The sequence below is a fragment of the Varroa destructor genome, unplaced genomic scaffold (assembly GCF_002443255.2).
Source record: "Varroa destructor unplaced genomic scaffold, Vdes_3.0 BEIS01000002.1, whole genome shotgun sequence".
Taxonomy (NCBI): domain Eukaryota; kingdom Metazoa; phylum Arthropoda; class Arachnida; order Mesostigmata; family Varroidae; genus Varroa; species Varroa destructor.
The window spans coordinates 39,129,231-39,147,970 of NW_019211455.1; the positions used below are offsets into that span (position 1 = coordinate 39,129,231).

Here is an 18,740-nt window from a genome sequence, read left to right on the forward strand (position 1 = left end):
ACAGAGCACTTATATATTTCAAATAATTTGAGAGAAGCAACATGGAGCCTATAGAACCTTTTCATGTAGCACAACAGGCTGCCAAGAAGCTATCTAGAACTTAACAAATCTGATTCTACCGTCTAGATAAGGTTAACATGTGATTACATCAAGGGTATGCCTTAGCGCAGTCGTATCTATTGCACATACTAATCGAACTGATCAAAGAATTTACACTCAAACTCTGCATGGATCATTACGATATATGCCGTCGTAGATTTCAAACGAATTGCTTCTGTGATTTCTGACATACATTGAAAGGATTCAGGCTGTCAGAGAGTTGGCAGACGAGTCTAGGTGCAGAAGGTTTGAGCAACACACCTTGCTAGGGAGCTCATGAATACAAAACAGTACAGATAATGAAGATTAGGTTGATAATATCATCGCTCGCTGAGAGTAGTGGCTTGAAACCTGTATTTCTTTTAGTTCATGTAATTAGAACATTTCAGTGTAAGAAACACTGAAAACATGCAAAAAGGATCTGCGGGCTAAATGTTTTGACTCGAGCAATTCTTTTCTGGGAATAATCATAATCCTATATATATATATATATATATATATCCTGTGTAGACTTACAGTTAGCCCTTAGAAAAATTGCTGTTGCTAGAAAGTTCCCTATCTGTCCTATACCCCCCTTTCCGGCAAAAAGAGTTTGGTTTGGAAACTAGTATAGATGACGCGGCTAATAGTAGATCACTTTGTCGCAAACAAATACGATGACCAATATTTTAAAATTAATATCTCGTGAGCTAGATGCTTTACGCTAATCCAGCTACCTTGATGCTCCTGGAGAAAAGATCTACCAAATAAAGGTGTTTGGTTTGACAAGCCCTTCTTGTTATATAGGCAAAATGTACAAATGATTGTCAATAGCGTGAACTTCGTACATCAAATTACCATCTCTTCTGCATAAGATGATAAGCAAAAAAACCCATTTAATATGACGCTGTTAATTCTGAACACGGTAAAATACCAATTTTCCCATCTGTGGTAGTATGTTGCAGGGCAATAGAAATATCATATCGATTGCTCGCATCATTGATAGAGCCGCGATTGGAAAACATCTAGGCGTTGCCGCAAAGTCTTGTAGCGTCTATTTCCCCTTTATCAGCTCCAGCAGGGTCGGCTAGTGCCTGCAAACAAGACACTATAACCTATATTGAGTGAACCGATTACCGAGATACGTCGGTTTCATTACATCTGTTCAGAAGAGAGTCGGTAACGTGATTGGACGATAAGCCTGTCGGCCTTCTGGCCGAAAGGTGCACTTCATCCACACGGAGACTTTTGCACTATTGAGAGACTCGAACTAAACTATTCAAGCTTTCCCTGGATTTGTATGTGTCTCAATTCAACGCCGCAGCCTTAAAGGCCTTATTGGAACCGGTACTTAACTCCACAGAGACTGTGGTTTGACCAAACCCCTTGACCTTCCCCCATTCCGGTCTGAAGAGAAGGACGAGAAATCTGCGATGCATGCGCCAGGCCAAACTGATACACAGATTTACGACGTCCCCTGGGGCCATCTACACGACAAGGGCGCAATATAAAAAACGACATCCAACCGTAAATATGTAAACCAGTGTTCTAGCACTTTCAGGTGATTGCAAAGATTAATATGAACGAACCGGTAATAGGCGAATTCAGTTTTTACTAATAAAACTCTTTCTTTGTTAAAAATACCTTGAGTTTCATAAGAACAAGCCTAAAGTGATCATGGTGACGTTGCTATATGATCTAGTGTCTTTTAGTGTGGGCAATGAAATGTAGCGGGAAACTTATATAGCCGGTTTATAGAAAGGCTTATTTGCTTTTTATTGAATGAAATAAACGCTGGAAACAGTGCACTTTGTAATTACAATGTAGAAACCTCGATTCAGCTATAAAAATTATCCATATCCGTTATAACAGTTAACAATTCAATACATTGAATAAACATACGGTATTCAGCAAACTTATTGGAGGTTGAATACGTTTGAGAATGTTTCTACGCCAAAAGAATCAACTTAACTTATAGATTAACCAACGAAAACGTTTCCATTGAAACTCCTATGAGTATCCGACCTGTAATCAGACCACTAATCTATGATGATATCGATCCGTTTACTTGGGTTTTAGAAGGATGACATGATGACGCTAGCGACAATCCTGTTAGTATCAATCAGAATTTATTTTTGGCAATATGTTGCAGTTCTAATCGCTGGGTGAAGCACCAATTTTAGTCGTCAGTTATTTCCCAACGCTCCATTGTTTTTGAGAACTTCATATTTGAAGTCACAATAGTGGGTAATACTACACAAAATAGCTTTATGTAACATAAATAATACGTATGGGCCGTGACTGCGGCATCCTTATCGCATAATTCTATTGCGTCCGGAGGCACGGAGGCATTTGATGATTATAGTAAGTTTCTTAACCATAACTTGAGAGATTGGTTGATTGTATCTGAAACTGACTGAATCGTTGAGATGGTATTCATTGTGTAAGATAACTACAATGGGCATTCCTTAAATAATAAACATTGTTTTCAGAACGAATTCAGTCTTTAAATTAGTAGCGATTGTGCAAAGACATGTCGCAGAGTTTCTGTTCCCTCACAATGCCTTTAGAGGCTATCTTGAATATTTAGCTTTACTTTTTAAACTATTGATCATCTAGGATTCGAAAGACACAATACCCGTGCCGACTCATAAAAATAGGCCTGCGATCTAAAAATGTGTGCAGGCGAAGTCAAAAAAGTAGATTTATTACAAAAGGTCATCCACAACGCGGCTGAGCGACGTAATGAAAATGACATATTAAATTCAGTAACCAAGAGCGTAATCACATATGGTGTTTATACGAGAAATATTATAGTTCCTTGGTAAATCGGTCTAAATCTGTATACAAAGAGTCGCTTGAGGCTGAACAAATTCTAGGTCGCTAGTAACAGCTCTATTGTTCGGGGCCTTTTCGAAGGGAAGAAAACGCTGCTTTACAATGCATTACATTCCAGCTGAAATAAGCTATGTCACTCGGGGCCATATCTGCTTCCGAAAGACATTGCAACGCATTACAGATCGCTTCTTTATTAGAACTAAACTTGCACCGTGAGTCGAGGGGGGTCGCACGGTGCGAAGTTCGCCGGCAGTGTAGCTGAGACCCAGGGCGACGCGATGCGCTTCACCCGGTACCGCCTCTGAAGCGCCTCTTTGAGAAGGTTAGGCTAAACTTCATGGGTCCATCAAAGTTTGCGGAAGGTAAGGATTCTCAGGTTTTTGTATTAATCGATAATTGCACCTATTTTGTCCAGCTTGTGCCAATAGGGGGGTGGTGTCTGATACCGTGATCCGGACGCTGGAGCGCAGTGCTTCTTCGAACATTTCGGCGGAGTTGTGACAATGAGCACAATCTGTTCCAAATTGTCGCGAGCCGGAGATTGCTTCAGGTAAAACCGCGTCAAACAAATTAGAACGGTTGACGGTCACGCATGGTACAACGGACTAGACAAGCGTGTCATTCAAATGGTCACGTAAAGGGTTGCACAAGGACACAGCTCGTTCTAGAAGCTTTTGCCCCATATAGTGTTCTCGCTTAACATATCCTTCAATGAGGACCGCTTCTGTTATTGCGCCGTACTGCCCAGAAAGTTTTTCGGGTTCGAAAACCCTGAAAAGCGAAACATCACGGGACTGCGTGGAACGGAAACCGACTGCTTCGGAATGGCACATGAAAGTGCGGTTCGAACAAGCAAAGTGTGCGTAGTGGAAGTTCGAGGACTCCACAAAGGCACCAGTAGAGGTCGAAGGGGTAACGACTGAATAAAAAGCCGGATAACCAATAGTCATTTACTATAGCGAGTCGCGTGGCCCACGCAGCTATAAGGATGCTCCGTGGACTAGGTGCGAAAAAAACCATACTTCATTAGCACGACCGGACGTAAAGATGCACACTGCAAATATTCATAATATCGTACTTTCTAGATAAATGCAGCCTAAATGTGTACATATTTGCTTGAGACCGAATATATTACAGCTCGTCGGTGGAAACCTTGTTATCCACGGCAATATAAACAAAAAAAAAAGGGAAAAAAAACAAAATATATATATATATATATTTTTTTTTTTTTTTTTTCGTTACCGAAGCAGCATTAGCTGTTTTTCTAATTAAATGGCTTTAAAATCACGTATCTCAGGTAATATGAGTTACGTCAGCTCCTGTTGTAAGAGATGCTCCTTCTAATAGGCGGTCAATTAGGGAAGGAAGCGGGGTATAAAAATAATCGATGCTTAGGTGCCACAGAAGGGTTCACTCGATTGTATTTCCGTCTGCAAGCCTCTACAGTAACATAATAGAATCGAACTATTTCTAAAGTTCTTGATCATGACGAAAAGTAGATCACTTACGACAATGATATGTCAATGAAAAAAAATTAAATTGTGGCAAACTCAGATCGCCGCCAAAACGTGATGCTATGTATTTAATATAAGTAGAAAAGAATCGTGAAATATGAATTTCTGCCGCCAAGAAAAATGCCGATACCGGACATAAAATTCGAAATACTGCGGCATACCACATATATGTTTAGCTAGTCGACGAAAATCGAAAAAACTTCGATCGTATAGCCCGCGTCTTGCACCATGAAGCTAGCATCTGTTTTGGCCTCTGAGAACTTTATAACGGTGTTAATTAGGTTTAGTTAGATTACTTGAAAATATCAAAAGATATTTGGCTATAAAGAAGAAGGTCAGTATCTTTCCAACGGCGATATATATATATACATTTTACGCACAGTAATACCCTTTATTTTCTACACGTGTCTACTGAATCCGATTCTGCTTTGACTGTGCCAACTGAATCCTCATTAAACTTTCTAGTGACTTAAATGGATCGACTGAAACAACGTGTACGATACGCAACAGCGATTGAATTTATAAAAAAAAAAAAAAAAAAACTGTAGAAAACCGGGTCCAAGGCTGTGTCTAGAACTGGCTGAATCAATCCCGAATATCGGAGGCCACCTGCCAGTGTCAGGAATCCATCCACTCGGATGCCGCAGGATAGGATGTGTGGATACAACCCCTTTATACCATTTTCATGTTTGTTTTGGTGGGCAGTTCTAGGTTCTAAATAGTTTTATAGAGTTTGTTCAAGCGTAACGTAATCGTTTGTCTATACTATTTAACCACGTTTTCTACCGCCTGTTGTTTTAAATGAAAAAGAATACTTGACAATTTATTGTAGACGGTTAATTATTATTACTATTATTATAAATGTATTACCATAAATGTACCTGTGGAGCGTAGTAACGTGTTTTCCAGCTATAACGAGTGACTGTGTTAAAAAAACTAAATTACAGTAATTAGAACAAGTAGTTAACGAGTTATATGAGTTTAGAGGTTTAAGAATATAGTACATGCAAAAAGAAAGCTATTTTTATCCATATAGACCGTATGTCACATTTAAAAAAGTGAAAAGTATTTGCAACTTACTATAAATTTCGGTGTTCGGTGATGTATTTTTTAAATTTACAATTAAAAATCTTATTAGTTCATCTTCAGAAACATTTTGGCAAACATACCCTAACCATCTGTTATTATGACTCCGATTCGATGTAAAAACTACACAAGAAAGAACCGTGAAATATTAATGTTCATAAAGAAACGCCCATTATCACTTGGCCGGGTAGATTCTAAACATCGATCGACTAAACTGTTCAAAGGGTGTCCTTCCTTTAAATCACGGAGACTGTTATGTAAGGCATGTAGTACGGTATTTTAGAAAAGTATTTTATTTTTCGACATATACAAGAAATCTTCGCCACTGTTCAGCATAGTTCTGTGTAAAATCCGACCATTCAGAGTTAATCTATAATTACCATGAAGTACAACCACTCGACAAATCACTCAAAATTGAGGCAATAGCTGTTGATGAGAGACCATAGGAACGTTTATTTTACACTATCGGAACTAATCCTTTGCTATGTATACGCTCTATTCAAGCACCTTTTATCCATATTGTGTTGAATGGAGACGCTTTGAATACAGGTCTGCATATTCAGTAGTGGGTTCTACAGCACACTTGAACGGGAGGCGTCGTTGCATGTCACGTCTCTTTCCCTTTCTCTTTCTCTCTCTCCCCCCTCGTATGCGCGCGCGCGCGCGCGCTGTCAGATTTTGAACAGCCATAATACTTTCAACAGTTAATGCGTAATTTAGGCCAGACCCATACGTTTGGTGTCTAAGGAGTAAAACTGAAATGAGTCTCTTTAGGAATCATTAGCGAATATAATGCAGACTAATAACTATACTAAAAACCAATGCGTAAACGGATATAGAAATTATTCTCAGGATACCATAAAGGTATGTATAAAGAACTAACCGACTGCTTCACATCTAAACGGAGATATACTCTGGATAGCTTTGCGCTTATAGTGTCGAAGAAAAAAATCTGTAGGATATCGTGGTACTTCCAGAAAGGTTCAAAGAAGGTGACTGTATACATGAGGGACACAAATTTATATGTCTTCGTACACACTGATTCTTCAATGGCAAGAGTGGTAAGAGCGATGGGACAGCCTTTTATTTCGAGAATCTAATTCGTCACATATCAACGAGGACTAACTGAATGTACAGGAGACGCTAACTGCCTACATCCGTTTTTAAGACTATTATTGCTTCAGGTGCTTGTTGTTAAATAAGTCTTTATGCACTTAGTAGTATAACAATTATTAGAGTTTAACTTAATTGTTAAGTTAATGACTTGATGAACTAACGCACAGCCTATCTTATATAGTTGGGTTCAGCTATCATCATTAGCTTGCCTGAAGAAAAATCCCTTGTTCACTCTTATCTACGTCGTCTTATTTTGTTGATATTCGAGCTGTCAACGTGCTCGTACTGCTCGTTATCAAAAGGAAATTTAAATTCTAGTTGGTTTGTTTGTTAATAAAAAGAGCAAAATCTGCTCGAAAAATTCAAAAAAAAACAGAAGCATTTCAAACTATATAGATATCAAACTATGGAATAACACATTTTTTCCTTTCTATGCATTGAAGTAACTGAAATCTCAGCAAGAGAGGGAAAAAGCTTCGAAGGCGATTTTTTTAGCTAAATATGCATTGAGAGGAAACAGCAGCACAAATATGCCTAGATGATTCCTAATGAACGTTTCATTTATTTGACTCCTGTTTAGGCCTAATGTCGAATAACATTTTCACTTGAATTAGGCGTCATCCTAAGATATGTTTATGTATCGTACTATATATATCTATATATAAGTATAGCGTTCACTTGTCACAAGGAGGTGTTCGCGTTCTAGGACAACAATAATTAAACTTGCTAACACCTTTCCTTTGAATCAAACGCCACCATTCAGATGATCTTATGATTCAATATTTAAAGCGTAACAAGTGTTTTTTTGTGTATTTTTACCTAAAATACAAAAAAAGATCCTTTATTACAGTTGTTGGTAGTAAGAGTAGCATGGTAAGCATTTTTATCTTTTCAGATAAATAAGATATTATGTTATCAAGATCGTGTTAAATCCAAGCAAAAAAAATGAGCAGAGCTCGTATGTTTTGATTCTAGTAGATTCTTGTACAGAGTTAGGAAAAAGGGCAATTCGTTTCGAAATGTAGATTATGTAGCAATAGATAGAAAGGATTAGTTCGCACGACACCAGACGACTCTTATTGCTGGCTCAAGTCAAGCTGTTCTTGGAACCGTTGTTTTTTGATGACCGACTTGTGACAGAAAAAGTCTGTTTACTCAAAAGGAACTATTTACATTACAATTGTACACTATCAACTACTTCAATACATTGCAATACAGAAATTGCAGGGCATTGTCACGCAGTGTGAAATATAAATTCAACGGAAAAATATAACCTAAACTGCTTACCCGAAGGCCACCGTATACCTCCAGTGACCGTCGAGAATATCCTCGTAGCCACGAAGGCGCCTTTGTAGCTGCTAACGAGAGGATTGCCCATGTTGGAAACTGGGAACGCCACCTATTTCGGCCGTTCTGCCTTGTTCATTATGTCCGTCCGTCCTGCTTATTCGTAAAAATTCACGTTATCCATAGCGTCACGACTGGATACACACTGGTCACATTTGCACGACTGAATATTAGCGCTCTTTAAGCGCACTTTTCCGTTTGGCTTGAAAACCTCACAGAGCAGTAGCCATAGCTGGTGATAACCGCATCAAATACAGGTAACTTGGAACTGAACTTGTGTCACCACATTGCTATATCATTGCCGTTGGTCTTTTCTTCGCAGCAGCGACCGTGGTCGTATCTAATTCGTGATGACGGCATAATTATGTCTGCCGAGAAATTTAAAATGCAAAGTATGGTATGAATGCACCCAAATAGGCTATCAGTTGACTGTCCCTGTAAAGCAAATCCTGTCGTTTGACGACTAGACAAGCGATTGCCCAGCATTAGCGAGTGTTGTTGGGGCTGAGTTTGTTATGATTTGAACCCAATGGTATCTATAGCGACGAGCGCTGGCCCGCCGGTGGGTCTGTTAGTCGATTAGCTGAAGGACTATGCCCATAAAATGAAACTGGGACCTCTTCGAACTCCGATTGCTATGTATGCTGCATTTTACTTTGTACATCTGCGACGACTAACTCGAGGTGAATACGTGTGAAGAGTTACATGGGGTGGCAACTCCAAAAAATATGTGAGAGGAAAACAGCAGTCATCAGGGGTTGAAGTCAAGGGCATCCTGGAACGATGCATTAGGGTTTTACACTAAGCCGTCGACAGGTGGCCCAAATATGCATAAAACTCAAAATGATCGGATGTGCTGCATGCAAGAATTACAAAAAAAAAAAACGTTTTTGTATAAATATATTTTATTCGAATTGTTGCAGCATGTACCTTAGAGATTTTAGCGATTTTATTGGTTTATATGAGAAAACTTATATATCATGTTGGATTTATATCTATTTAGTATATTTACAGTACCGTATATAAGTAAATGCGAACGATCACACTGATTGCTGTTCGAAAACGTTCTAGTTCGGCCTAGTGTCACCAAAGCCCCCACATCATTTAGCTTATCGTCATAACTTGGAATAGGCATGGAGTGAATACCGAACTAAGAAAAGATCAACATAATGTTTATCTAACGTGTGTATCAACGAGTACGTTACGCGAGCTCAAGCCTTATTATTAGGCCTCGAGGATTGCGCATACTATTACGGATGATACCGTAGAGAGGTTTGGTCATCAATTGCTTGTGCCGCATTCCCACCTAAATCATTAAAATGACCAAGACCCGAAATTTGTATTGCGTTTTGTATCTAAAATCGTATGTTAATAAACACTAATGTAATATAGGCTCCATTCACCACGACTGTTGCCTCCATTGAAGACTTTGATCGCTTACAGGCTCATTCCAAACATCCCCTTTGCAGATATGCAAACGCAATAGATCGTACGATAGGTCGAACGAGCCCACATTGTGATGTCGAGAATTGTTGAATTCATACTCAATAGCCCCCTGTACATAGTAATCTAACTGGTACAAACCTGAGCTTTCCTTTAGATACTGCACCCAACAACTTCTGGAATAAGCAGGTAAAACTCTTTGGTGATGCATTCGCCTCTCTGAAGGAAGTGTACTGGTAGGATGTCAACTACATTATACACTACGTTCAGAACTTAAACACAGCCCGAGAAGTTACTCTTACCTAAAATAGTCACGTTCTCTGAGGCACAATATATACTGAATGGCCGGATATATTGTGGTTCAGATGTAATGAGCAACGCGCAATGAAAGCATCCTATACTCAGCTTCGGAAGGTGGGCTTAAGCCCGAAATTAAGTCAGATCTCCATTCGAAGAATGCCACAATTTGTGTTTATTGGGAGTGGAAGGGTCTCATACACTGGAAAATTCTTCTCCATTATTTAGTAGATAAAATCGGCTTTCAGAAGAAGCTTTCAAAGATTGAGTAAAGCAATCCTTTAACATTTGAGATCAAATCTGATAATTTCTGGTTATACGGAACAAACACAATACACTGTTTGAAAACGGGAGAATATTGTAGAAAAACGGATTATATATATATATATATATAGCCGGTGTTGTTAGTTTAAGCGTAAAACATTGGCAATATTACTTTTTTTTTACCCTATTTTACGATGTCTTTACGAAGTTCACTTCAAAAAGTTAACAGTTAACTGGATTTATCAAACATCAGCCCAGTAAGATCCCTCGCGTTCTATTTTAACCTAATATTTTGACATTTTTCGAACGCTAGCATTATTAGAATTCAAAAAGATAAACAACCTACCAAGCGCCGCTGGTTCGAGCTTATCTCTGGAATAGCTAAGCCCACAAGATTAGATAGACGAATATTAGTAAAAAGATTTTCAGGAAGATCTAATAGTAAAACTGCTATTCGAGCTCATTCCTTGTAGGAAGCAACCTTTCTTCCATCCGGCATAATCAGAGTCTGTCCAATAAACAAATAAGAAGAAAAAAAAAAAAGAAGAAGAACAAAGATTGATCTGTTTGTTTTCCTTTGAAGTTTCGCAATCTCATTCGGCAAGCGGCATTTCTCGTGGGTGTGCGTGTAAGAAGTTGCGTTTAAAGTTTATTCTATAGATACCTAAACGTTCCGTGTTAGTTGCTTTTTAATTACGAACTGAGGTAGCTCGAGCGTAACCCGCCCGTTTATTATGACGCTGATGATAAACCCACTCTACCATCTAATGCATTGAAGGAACCCGTGTAATCTACATAATATTACCGTTTATGTTTAATAAACACTTGTATATAGAAGAAAGTTACAATTACTACAATTTGAGTACGTTTCTTTAGATCAAATTCAATATTTACTTAAGGCCATTCCGCCATACTCTAAACATACGGAGTCGTTTAACACATTAATAGTAAGATAGTGTTGTTATTTAAATAATGCGAAAAAGATAGTTACAATCATCTCCGTGATGGCTTACTGTTTGCTTGCTAGTCTTAGACACATGTTGGGGTCTAGATTCGAACCCGGGCATAGACAGACGTCTATTGTTGGGAGCCGTCCAGTCGTCTCATCGAATGCCAAACGTCGCTACCAGACTTAAAACTCGAAACGTAGATGTAACTAGAAGCATTGTTTTTTTTTGTTCCAGATTAAATTCTGGTGGAAGTATTGGTAAGTTCCGTCCGAAATTTCGTTTATGCCTGAGAGAGTTCAGCAAAGAGTAAATATATTCTCACTTATCATTCATTATCTTAGACAGCCTGAAATTACTATTTCGTTTTTAAAAACATAACCAGTTCGTCTTTGATGATCTCTATTTAACCTCACTAAATTCCATCGTCGTTTATTCTATGGGCATATTAAGATAAAAAGTAACTTTTTAAAGGTAGCTAAATGAAATTTAAGGTTGCTCATTAACTGTAGAAACGTATCTAATTTAAGCGCAGGTCAGCTCCTTTTTGGCTTCTAATTAGATTAAGGCTTGTTTAAGAAAAATGTCGATGTTCTGCGAGTATCTTTTCGGGAATTTTGTTAGGTGCCGCCATCTATTTGATCCGTGAAATAGCCTGCTACACATGAATTTTGCTCTTGAGGTAAAACGTTACATTTTTGAATCCTGTACCTAGCCTTTCTTTCGCTGACTGGCATCTTATTTTCGCACAGGTTCGAGTTAATGCCTAAAACAGCATTGTCAACACTTTCTTATTGTGTTACAATTATTAACCCTCTACTAGCTCCCTTCGTTCCTCCTGTTTTTACCCTCCTTCTTTTTGTTCGCTATTAAGAGCAGTAATGCCTTACTCAACCTATATGTTACGACATATTACTTAATAACGATTGTATATAATCGCTACTCTCATTAATATACAGCTTGTATATCGCATTTGCAGAGTAATATACATACTGGCAGGATCTGAGTCAGCGACCTTAAGTGAATCGGTCAAGTGACTCCGAATATCTGAACTGGCGCTCATAGCTATTGAAACAAGCAGTGCCGCACTAAGAGACGTAATTTGTCAAAATACAGGTAAGTGTTTGCGTACTGTACAAGCCCCCGGGGGTACCGAAGCCGATTAAAGTTGCTTGGGTAGCGGTAGAAGTAAATTGTTAACAATGTAAACGGTAGAAATAGTATATCGTGTTTTTCGGTATTAGCAAGATGATCAAGATTCAACTTAGAACCTATCCGAATAGAACTCCAAATAACAAACCGATTGTCGCCTATGTTTTAGGACGGACGGCAATATGTTATTTCGAGTCTGAGTGAAACACACAGGGAGTAAATTTTTGCGATTTGTTTGACCCACCATAGTCGTCGTAGCGTGACGATTATAAAATTCCATCACTACTTTGATGTTCGATGGGTTTAGTTTGTTCGTTCCTAGTTGCTTTTGCCCAAAAATACCAATGGCGTCCGCAACTTATCCAGTGATCGCGCCTTTTGTAAAAAAATGAAGAGAATTTTTCGGGAACAAAAAAAAAACCAAATTACGTTCCCACGTATTACGTCCTGTATTCTCCAGTGCCCTCTCACTATGGGGCCTCAGGTGCGTAGCCCAGCTTTGCGCATTAGAGTTTCGCTCTTATTTTTACTCTGAGCAAGATAATTGATTCCTTGCCCACTGGATTGATACAGGGCAGTGTAGGATTTTTTCGAACAGCAGAAGGCCGGAAGAGGAAAAAGTTCGTAACCTCCACCATAGCACATCAAAGCGAGGTTTGTTCGGGTACAGGATGCGCCGTTACTGCTCAGATACGTCTGCTGACCATGCGCCTTTCTCTGACTTTTAGGTCCAGCTAATAGAACGATAGGGGAAAAGCGAAAATTATTAGCGAGATGTTCCGTTTGATGCTACTGCTGGATGCTTTAGAAACTAACCAATGGTAACGACTGCCTTTCGACATGTGTTAATAAAATGCTACAGCTATGTTATTTTAAGGGTTCGGACCCGGCCTTCTGTCGCTAGGCAAGCGAATGGGACGTAGACGAAAATCCAATCATCTTCGCATATTTATTTAAACAATGATATATTTTGCGTTGATTCAATCTCAAGCGAAATCACGACTGACAGCTTAAATGTCTTTCGGACGAGATAAAGTAAGAACGATCTAGCCGTGAGAAGCTAGAATAGGACAAAAAAGTGAGGTGCCCTTAGGGAACCACCGGTAAGTGGCATCGGTGAGGCACAGGAAAGTCAACCCCAAGGAAACGAAGCTATTTGCTGACGTCTTCTTACGACTTCCTTGAGATCTGGCCTAGATGAGCCGCTACTAATAAAACCTTCCACAACGGTGCTTCTCTGTCTCACGTATATTTCTATATAAAATGCAAGTGTATAGCGAAAAATGTTGGATAACTTTAAGCACAAAACTGTAATATTTCATACTAAAGAATCAGAATTCGTACCATTCCCCTGGTTACTTGAACCATGATGAGTCTGTTTTCATCAAACGTCATCAAAAAACGCCTTTCATCGCCGGATTTGAAATAAGATCAATAATCCGACAATTTAAACTATTCCAAATCTTTAATAATTAAATGACGCTTAGTTACTTATTTGCACAGCATATTTTCGCTCCCATTAAGTTCATTTGAGAAACTTGTAATCCGTTCAGTAATAACTTCTCGCGATTAGTAAAAGTATAACTAACTTAGCTATTGAAGAGCTGAAAGTGAAGTTAATATATTTATACTATGAGTAGTGTGTTTGTCACAGCCGAGTTATAATAGAGAAGCACTAAGGCGTTTTCGAATCTAATGCTTTACGCCGCTTAGCGACACCACTGACAACGAAGGTAATAATGGTCAGTGATGTGGCCAAAAAACAAATCATGAAGCGTTAACACAAGGCAGCTAAAGGCGTGCATTATTATTATTATTATTATTATTACTTACTTACCCGCAGTTTGCTACTTTCTGCAATAGCCGCGTCTGAATATTCGAAAGACGGTCGCTTTTGCGTGCGCATATCAAGCAGCTTGTGTCGAACTTAAGTTACATTCGATAACTCGCGTCCGATCTTACCTGCGAATCTGCAAGTCTTCAATGCACGCCATTCAATCGAGAGTGACTTCAATTGACACCTTCAGCATGTGGCGCACGTGAAGGATAAATATAACTTCGAATGGTTTGTTTACATCTATAAGTTGTATTCCGGCATCTGTCTCACCCTAATCAGCCACTTAGTTGGTTTACGCGACAATGGAAAATCACTTGAGGTTTTCGCCTGGCTGTGTGCGGATCGTGTAGCAAATTTAGTAAGTTGCAAATAACCGCGCGTTGGACCCGTACCTATACATTGTTAGCCAAGGTTTGGCATTTGTAAAGGCGATACACAGTCAAGTTCCTCGTATGCTAGCTTTTGTTTAGCTACTAGCGAGATCTACCTCCCGTGAGAAAAAAACACTGATAAAGCTGGAAAAAACACTGACAGTTTCGATGGACATGGTTCCTCAGTCTCGTCACCACAACGAAAGTCCCTTCTTAAGGGTCAAGGACACGGAGATCGTTGACAACGGCGATTGGGAACATTCTCTATATTGATTATAAAAATAAGGAGCTATGTCTCACTGAAACTTGGTTAGCTGATGATAAAATTTCACGCTACTATAGGATTCAACCTGCCAAAGCAAACCATACACTAGCCCAATAACCTTTGTGCTTTCGTACGGTGATGAGCCACCTGAAGTCTGGCCGTATTCAATACTGGAACCGGCATCCGTAACGGACTCTAGTGTAGGAGAATCCGAGGTCCGTGGCGTATACGTTAGAAGAATATACATTATATTTCCTTAAAGATAAGCCATAACCAAACAGTGAGGTATGTGGTTACTCTGTCAGATCCTAATCATAACTTCCATTCAATAAAGCAAGTTAAGCGTTAAACTTTACCTCTTTTATAGTATAAAATGAGAAATCTGGCACGTGCAACTATATTATAGCGGCTTCTTTGGTAATGGTTATTTCTGCTAGTAAGAGATTAGTATAGAAAGGCTATTACTGTGTATACAGTACCCTTGCTTAACGAGCAGATATTTACCTTGAGAGTAAATTTATTCTGTTTACGATATCTTAAGTCATATGAATTTAATCTCGTGGCCCCCACGGGCTGTACAATCGGAACTACACACGCAGAACTTTGTCTGGCTAGCTGAATAGCCTTGACCGTTGCTTATAGACATTTTTAAACTATGAGGCAACGACAAAGCGTGATATGTCTGATGTACAAAAAGTACAAACGTTATTTACATGGGTTTAAGCCTAGAACGTTGAACAACAGCAGCAGTAGCAGCTTGAGCAACGTAGAATTCATTAACATGTGCTTTTGCTATCATCGAGCTTGATCGAACCGAGAACATAGCTTCCATACGAACACTCATAATAACAAGGGAAAAAAGTACATAAAGCCATTTTAAAAGCGTTGCAGTTTTCGTTGTATGAAGAAGGAGAAGAACAACTATAATTCTTCCTTGTTACTGCTCTATGTACTTCGGAAATACAGTCCGTGTTTACATGTTTATTTACCAGAATGCTATCGAAGACACGGTCGTAATGGGAACAAGTAGACAATTGATGGATTACTGTTTAGACCGAATTTATATGCTTACATAGGACAGCCCTAATCGATCTTGCATGAGAGTGCTGCCAGTTACTAGGCGCTGTCCTGGCGTGCACGATACTCGCTCCCGTTCAGTATCACGCTACTATTTGATAACTTGTTTAAATTATTCTTCAAAAGAGTATCAATAGAATCTTGCATAGCATGGCAGAATCGATTCTTTCTATTGGAATGATGCTAGAAGATTGATGTTGCTGTACCTTCAAAATTGCCTTAAATCTAAGTGTTTTTATAAACAAACTGAGTTTAGTCATGCAAATTATATATATATATATATATATATATATATATATATATATATAGTATAGTTTTAGGTAGTGCTTATACAAATGGGGCGTTCCAATTAAAACGATGTATATTGCCCTGATTGCACACGCCTGTCGCAAATTATGCGGACGGCCCCAGCCAATCGTAGATGTACAACTAGGTTCATAATCACACTACGCTACCATCCATTATGGGTCCACACATCCTGTGCCCTGGCCACATCGGAGGGCAATTCTGCCCAATGTAAACAAATAAGCTATAGTGTATTATCCACCACAACGGGCCATCTCGCTGGCCGGTATACCCTGTTTACGGTTTATTTTCCCTCCTGTACTCTTTATCATTATAAGCAGAGCACATAGAAGGTACACGCAGTAAAGCTACTACGATTTCCTTTGATTGATATTTATGAACCACGCTCATTAGTATGACTTTATCTAAGTTATGCGTTTAATATGCACTCGATTCGCTTAGTTCATCTAGACCTCAACTTCATTTGACGCCACTGTACTCTTTCGTAATCAACGAACCCGGCCCAAAGAACGGACTTGCCGTGGTTAGTCTATAGATAGCCGTTGACGAAAAAATCATCTGCGTCTTATGTCTTCTTCTATCGACCTTTGGTCATGGTGACCGCTTCAATATAAACTCGATTTTGATAATGATGATAATATATTATTTCAATTATGTTTGTTTTCCAGGTTTCTTCTGTGCGCAAAAAAATGTACTCGGCATAGTCTCCAGTAACAAATTTATAGATTATTATAAAAAAAAAAAATAGATATAATCAATATGAAGGCAAAACTGTTTTGTGTATATCTACCGAGTGAGCTATCGAAAGGCTAGCAAAAGTAGACCATATAGTTCATAGCATATGGTAAATTAAATCGAGCTACTTATGGATGGAATGTTTCTTTATTTTTTTCTTTCATATTTGAAACTAAAGTAAACCACTGTCATCATAGCTACTGGTCGATGGTTGTCAAACTTCTATATTTCGATTGTTTCAATAAACGCTTTGATTTTTTGCTTAGTTTCAACACGAGCCAAACAAAATTACGTCCAAGTCGTAATAGCTGCTAAATAGATCTTATTGGTTCTGGATGGTATTTTAGCCTAAGATTTCACATCACTACAACTTTAGTAAAATTCAACATTGGAAATCAATCGTTTCTCCAGATCCTAACTACATGTAGGATCATATCTTATCGAGCGATATCGATTTTAGAACATGAACCCTGTTTCGAGCACCGGACGATAGCCAGATAAGTGGTACCGATTTCGAGTTTCAGCGTAAGCTCTCATTTATCCTGTAAAAAAAGACACCTAAATCTTCTACAACGCTTCTAGCCGTCAGTCTCATCCGATCAAGAAAGTGGCCTCGTGAAGTCTTTCATTAAAGATAGAAAATGGATAATTGTCTAGCTGCTTAGGTACACAAGGATATATGCCACGTGTAGCTATTCAATGAACGTACGCCTATATCTTTGGATAATAGCAAAGCTGGTGAAGTCGTAGTAGCGCCCGAAAAGTCGAAGTGCTTCCAGTTGGTAAGATATTAGCCCGTCGACTATTTACTAAATTACAGTATAACTTCCACTTATAGGCTCGTAGTGAAGAGCTTTTGATGCTGATAAGGCAAAAAAGCTAGCATTGGCATATGTTTTTTAGTTCGTTCGGGAACTCTACGTACAGGAGAAAGTCTTAGTTATCTACCTAGACTACGGGGAAAAAAAGTAGATTTTAATGTCTCTATGATTTCTCCCCCTTAGCAAGCAGAGTGTCGCAGAAAGACATCTATCGAAGCCAATGGTGCAAGCACTAGCTATTTCCGCAATTTTTTTCGTGTATTTTTGGCAGTGAGCCGGTAGTATCATTTAGAAGGCCGTAATTGGTTAGGCCCGCATCTATGTTAACTATCGGCAAGCTAATCGAGGGATGTTTGAGTTTTACGCGTGAACGAAGGCTGTATCGAAGCATGAGCTACAGCCCGAACCGTGCTAGTATCACGAATAACGGCACTTCGAACACAGTTTTCTAGATGCCGCAATAGAAGGAATATATCGTTCGTTCAATGGAACTACCCATGATACCCGTTGAGTTCGTACAGGGGAACGCGCTTAGTTGAAATTAGGTGTATTCACGTTGCAAAGGATTTCAATTAGAACACTGTTCGTTTAAATCACTTGCTTTGCCGCTATTACCTATATGATATACGTTTTGACACATGTTTAAATTTTGCCCCACACCGCAACTGATTGTATCGATCAATAGAATACTGCGCATGAAAAGCAGCTATCTTGTGGTCGATACATGACGATAAGAGACGAACTCGGCTCTCATATCGGACACGATATCTAATGAAACTCGTCGTCGTGAATCCAGTCTTTCGGAAGGACTCCCTCTAGCCACTACATGGATTTGATTGACGACGGGCACAATCGTTGTCTATTGCTTGCCAAGCCAATATGTAACTTTGTATAGATAGGCGTTCTACTTCCTTTGTCTGCATTTAATCGTTCTAATGCACAGTGGTATGACCATTCGTTTGACACTACCGCTTCTTCGCTGTTCCGACGCTACGATCGAGTAGTGGCGTCAATCGACTGTGTACGATCGTATATAATCCTCTACTAAATATTCACGTTCTGAATAACACTGACGATGCCCCGTCCTTCGTTTCGAACCGCATAGTTGTACTGTCTTCCATTACGGCGAAGGCAAGCACTGACTCAGCTGCTAGGCCGCATCCTGGCTTCACTTCAAAATAGGTGACAATCTGACTATCATGCATCGTCGTTCGACCGTCGAAGCAAGAACGCCATTTCCAGCCCA

At 39.2% G+C, this 18,740-nt stretch overlaps 1 protein-coding gene and 1 long non-coding RNA gene across 5 annotated transcripts in view; one reads left to right on the top strand and one right to left on the bottom strand.

Moving 5' to 3' along the window:
- LOC111245945 (pecanex-like protein 4) overlaps nucleotides 1–8,485 on the bottom strand; it is a 41,316-nt gene extending 32,831 nt beyond the window's left edge. For 2 of the 4 annotated variants that reach the window (XM_086979713.1, XM_086979711.1), the window contains exon 1: nucleotides 7,920–8,483. Coding sequence is in view for 2 of the 4 variants with exons in the window: in XM_086979710.1 (XP_086835836.1) it covers nucleotides 7,920–8,010 (91 nt within the window). In the remaining 2 variants the exon portion in view is untranslated. Of the gene's footprint in view, nucleotides 1–7,919 lie in introns of all 4 variants that reach the window. The other 2 variants (XM_086979710.1, XM_022794986.2) reach the window with 2 other exon arrangements.
- LOC147757788 (uncharacterized) lies at nucleotides 6,249–16,791 on the top strand. Its single transcript, XR_015320695.1, has 4 exons — nucleotides 6,249–6,380; nucleotides 11,168–11,190; nucleotides 11,910–12,046; nucleotides 16,607–16,791. It is a non-coding gene; the product is annotated as an uncharacterized LOC147757788 (long non-coding RNA).
- Nucleotides 16,792–18,740: the final 1,949 nt, after the last annotated feature.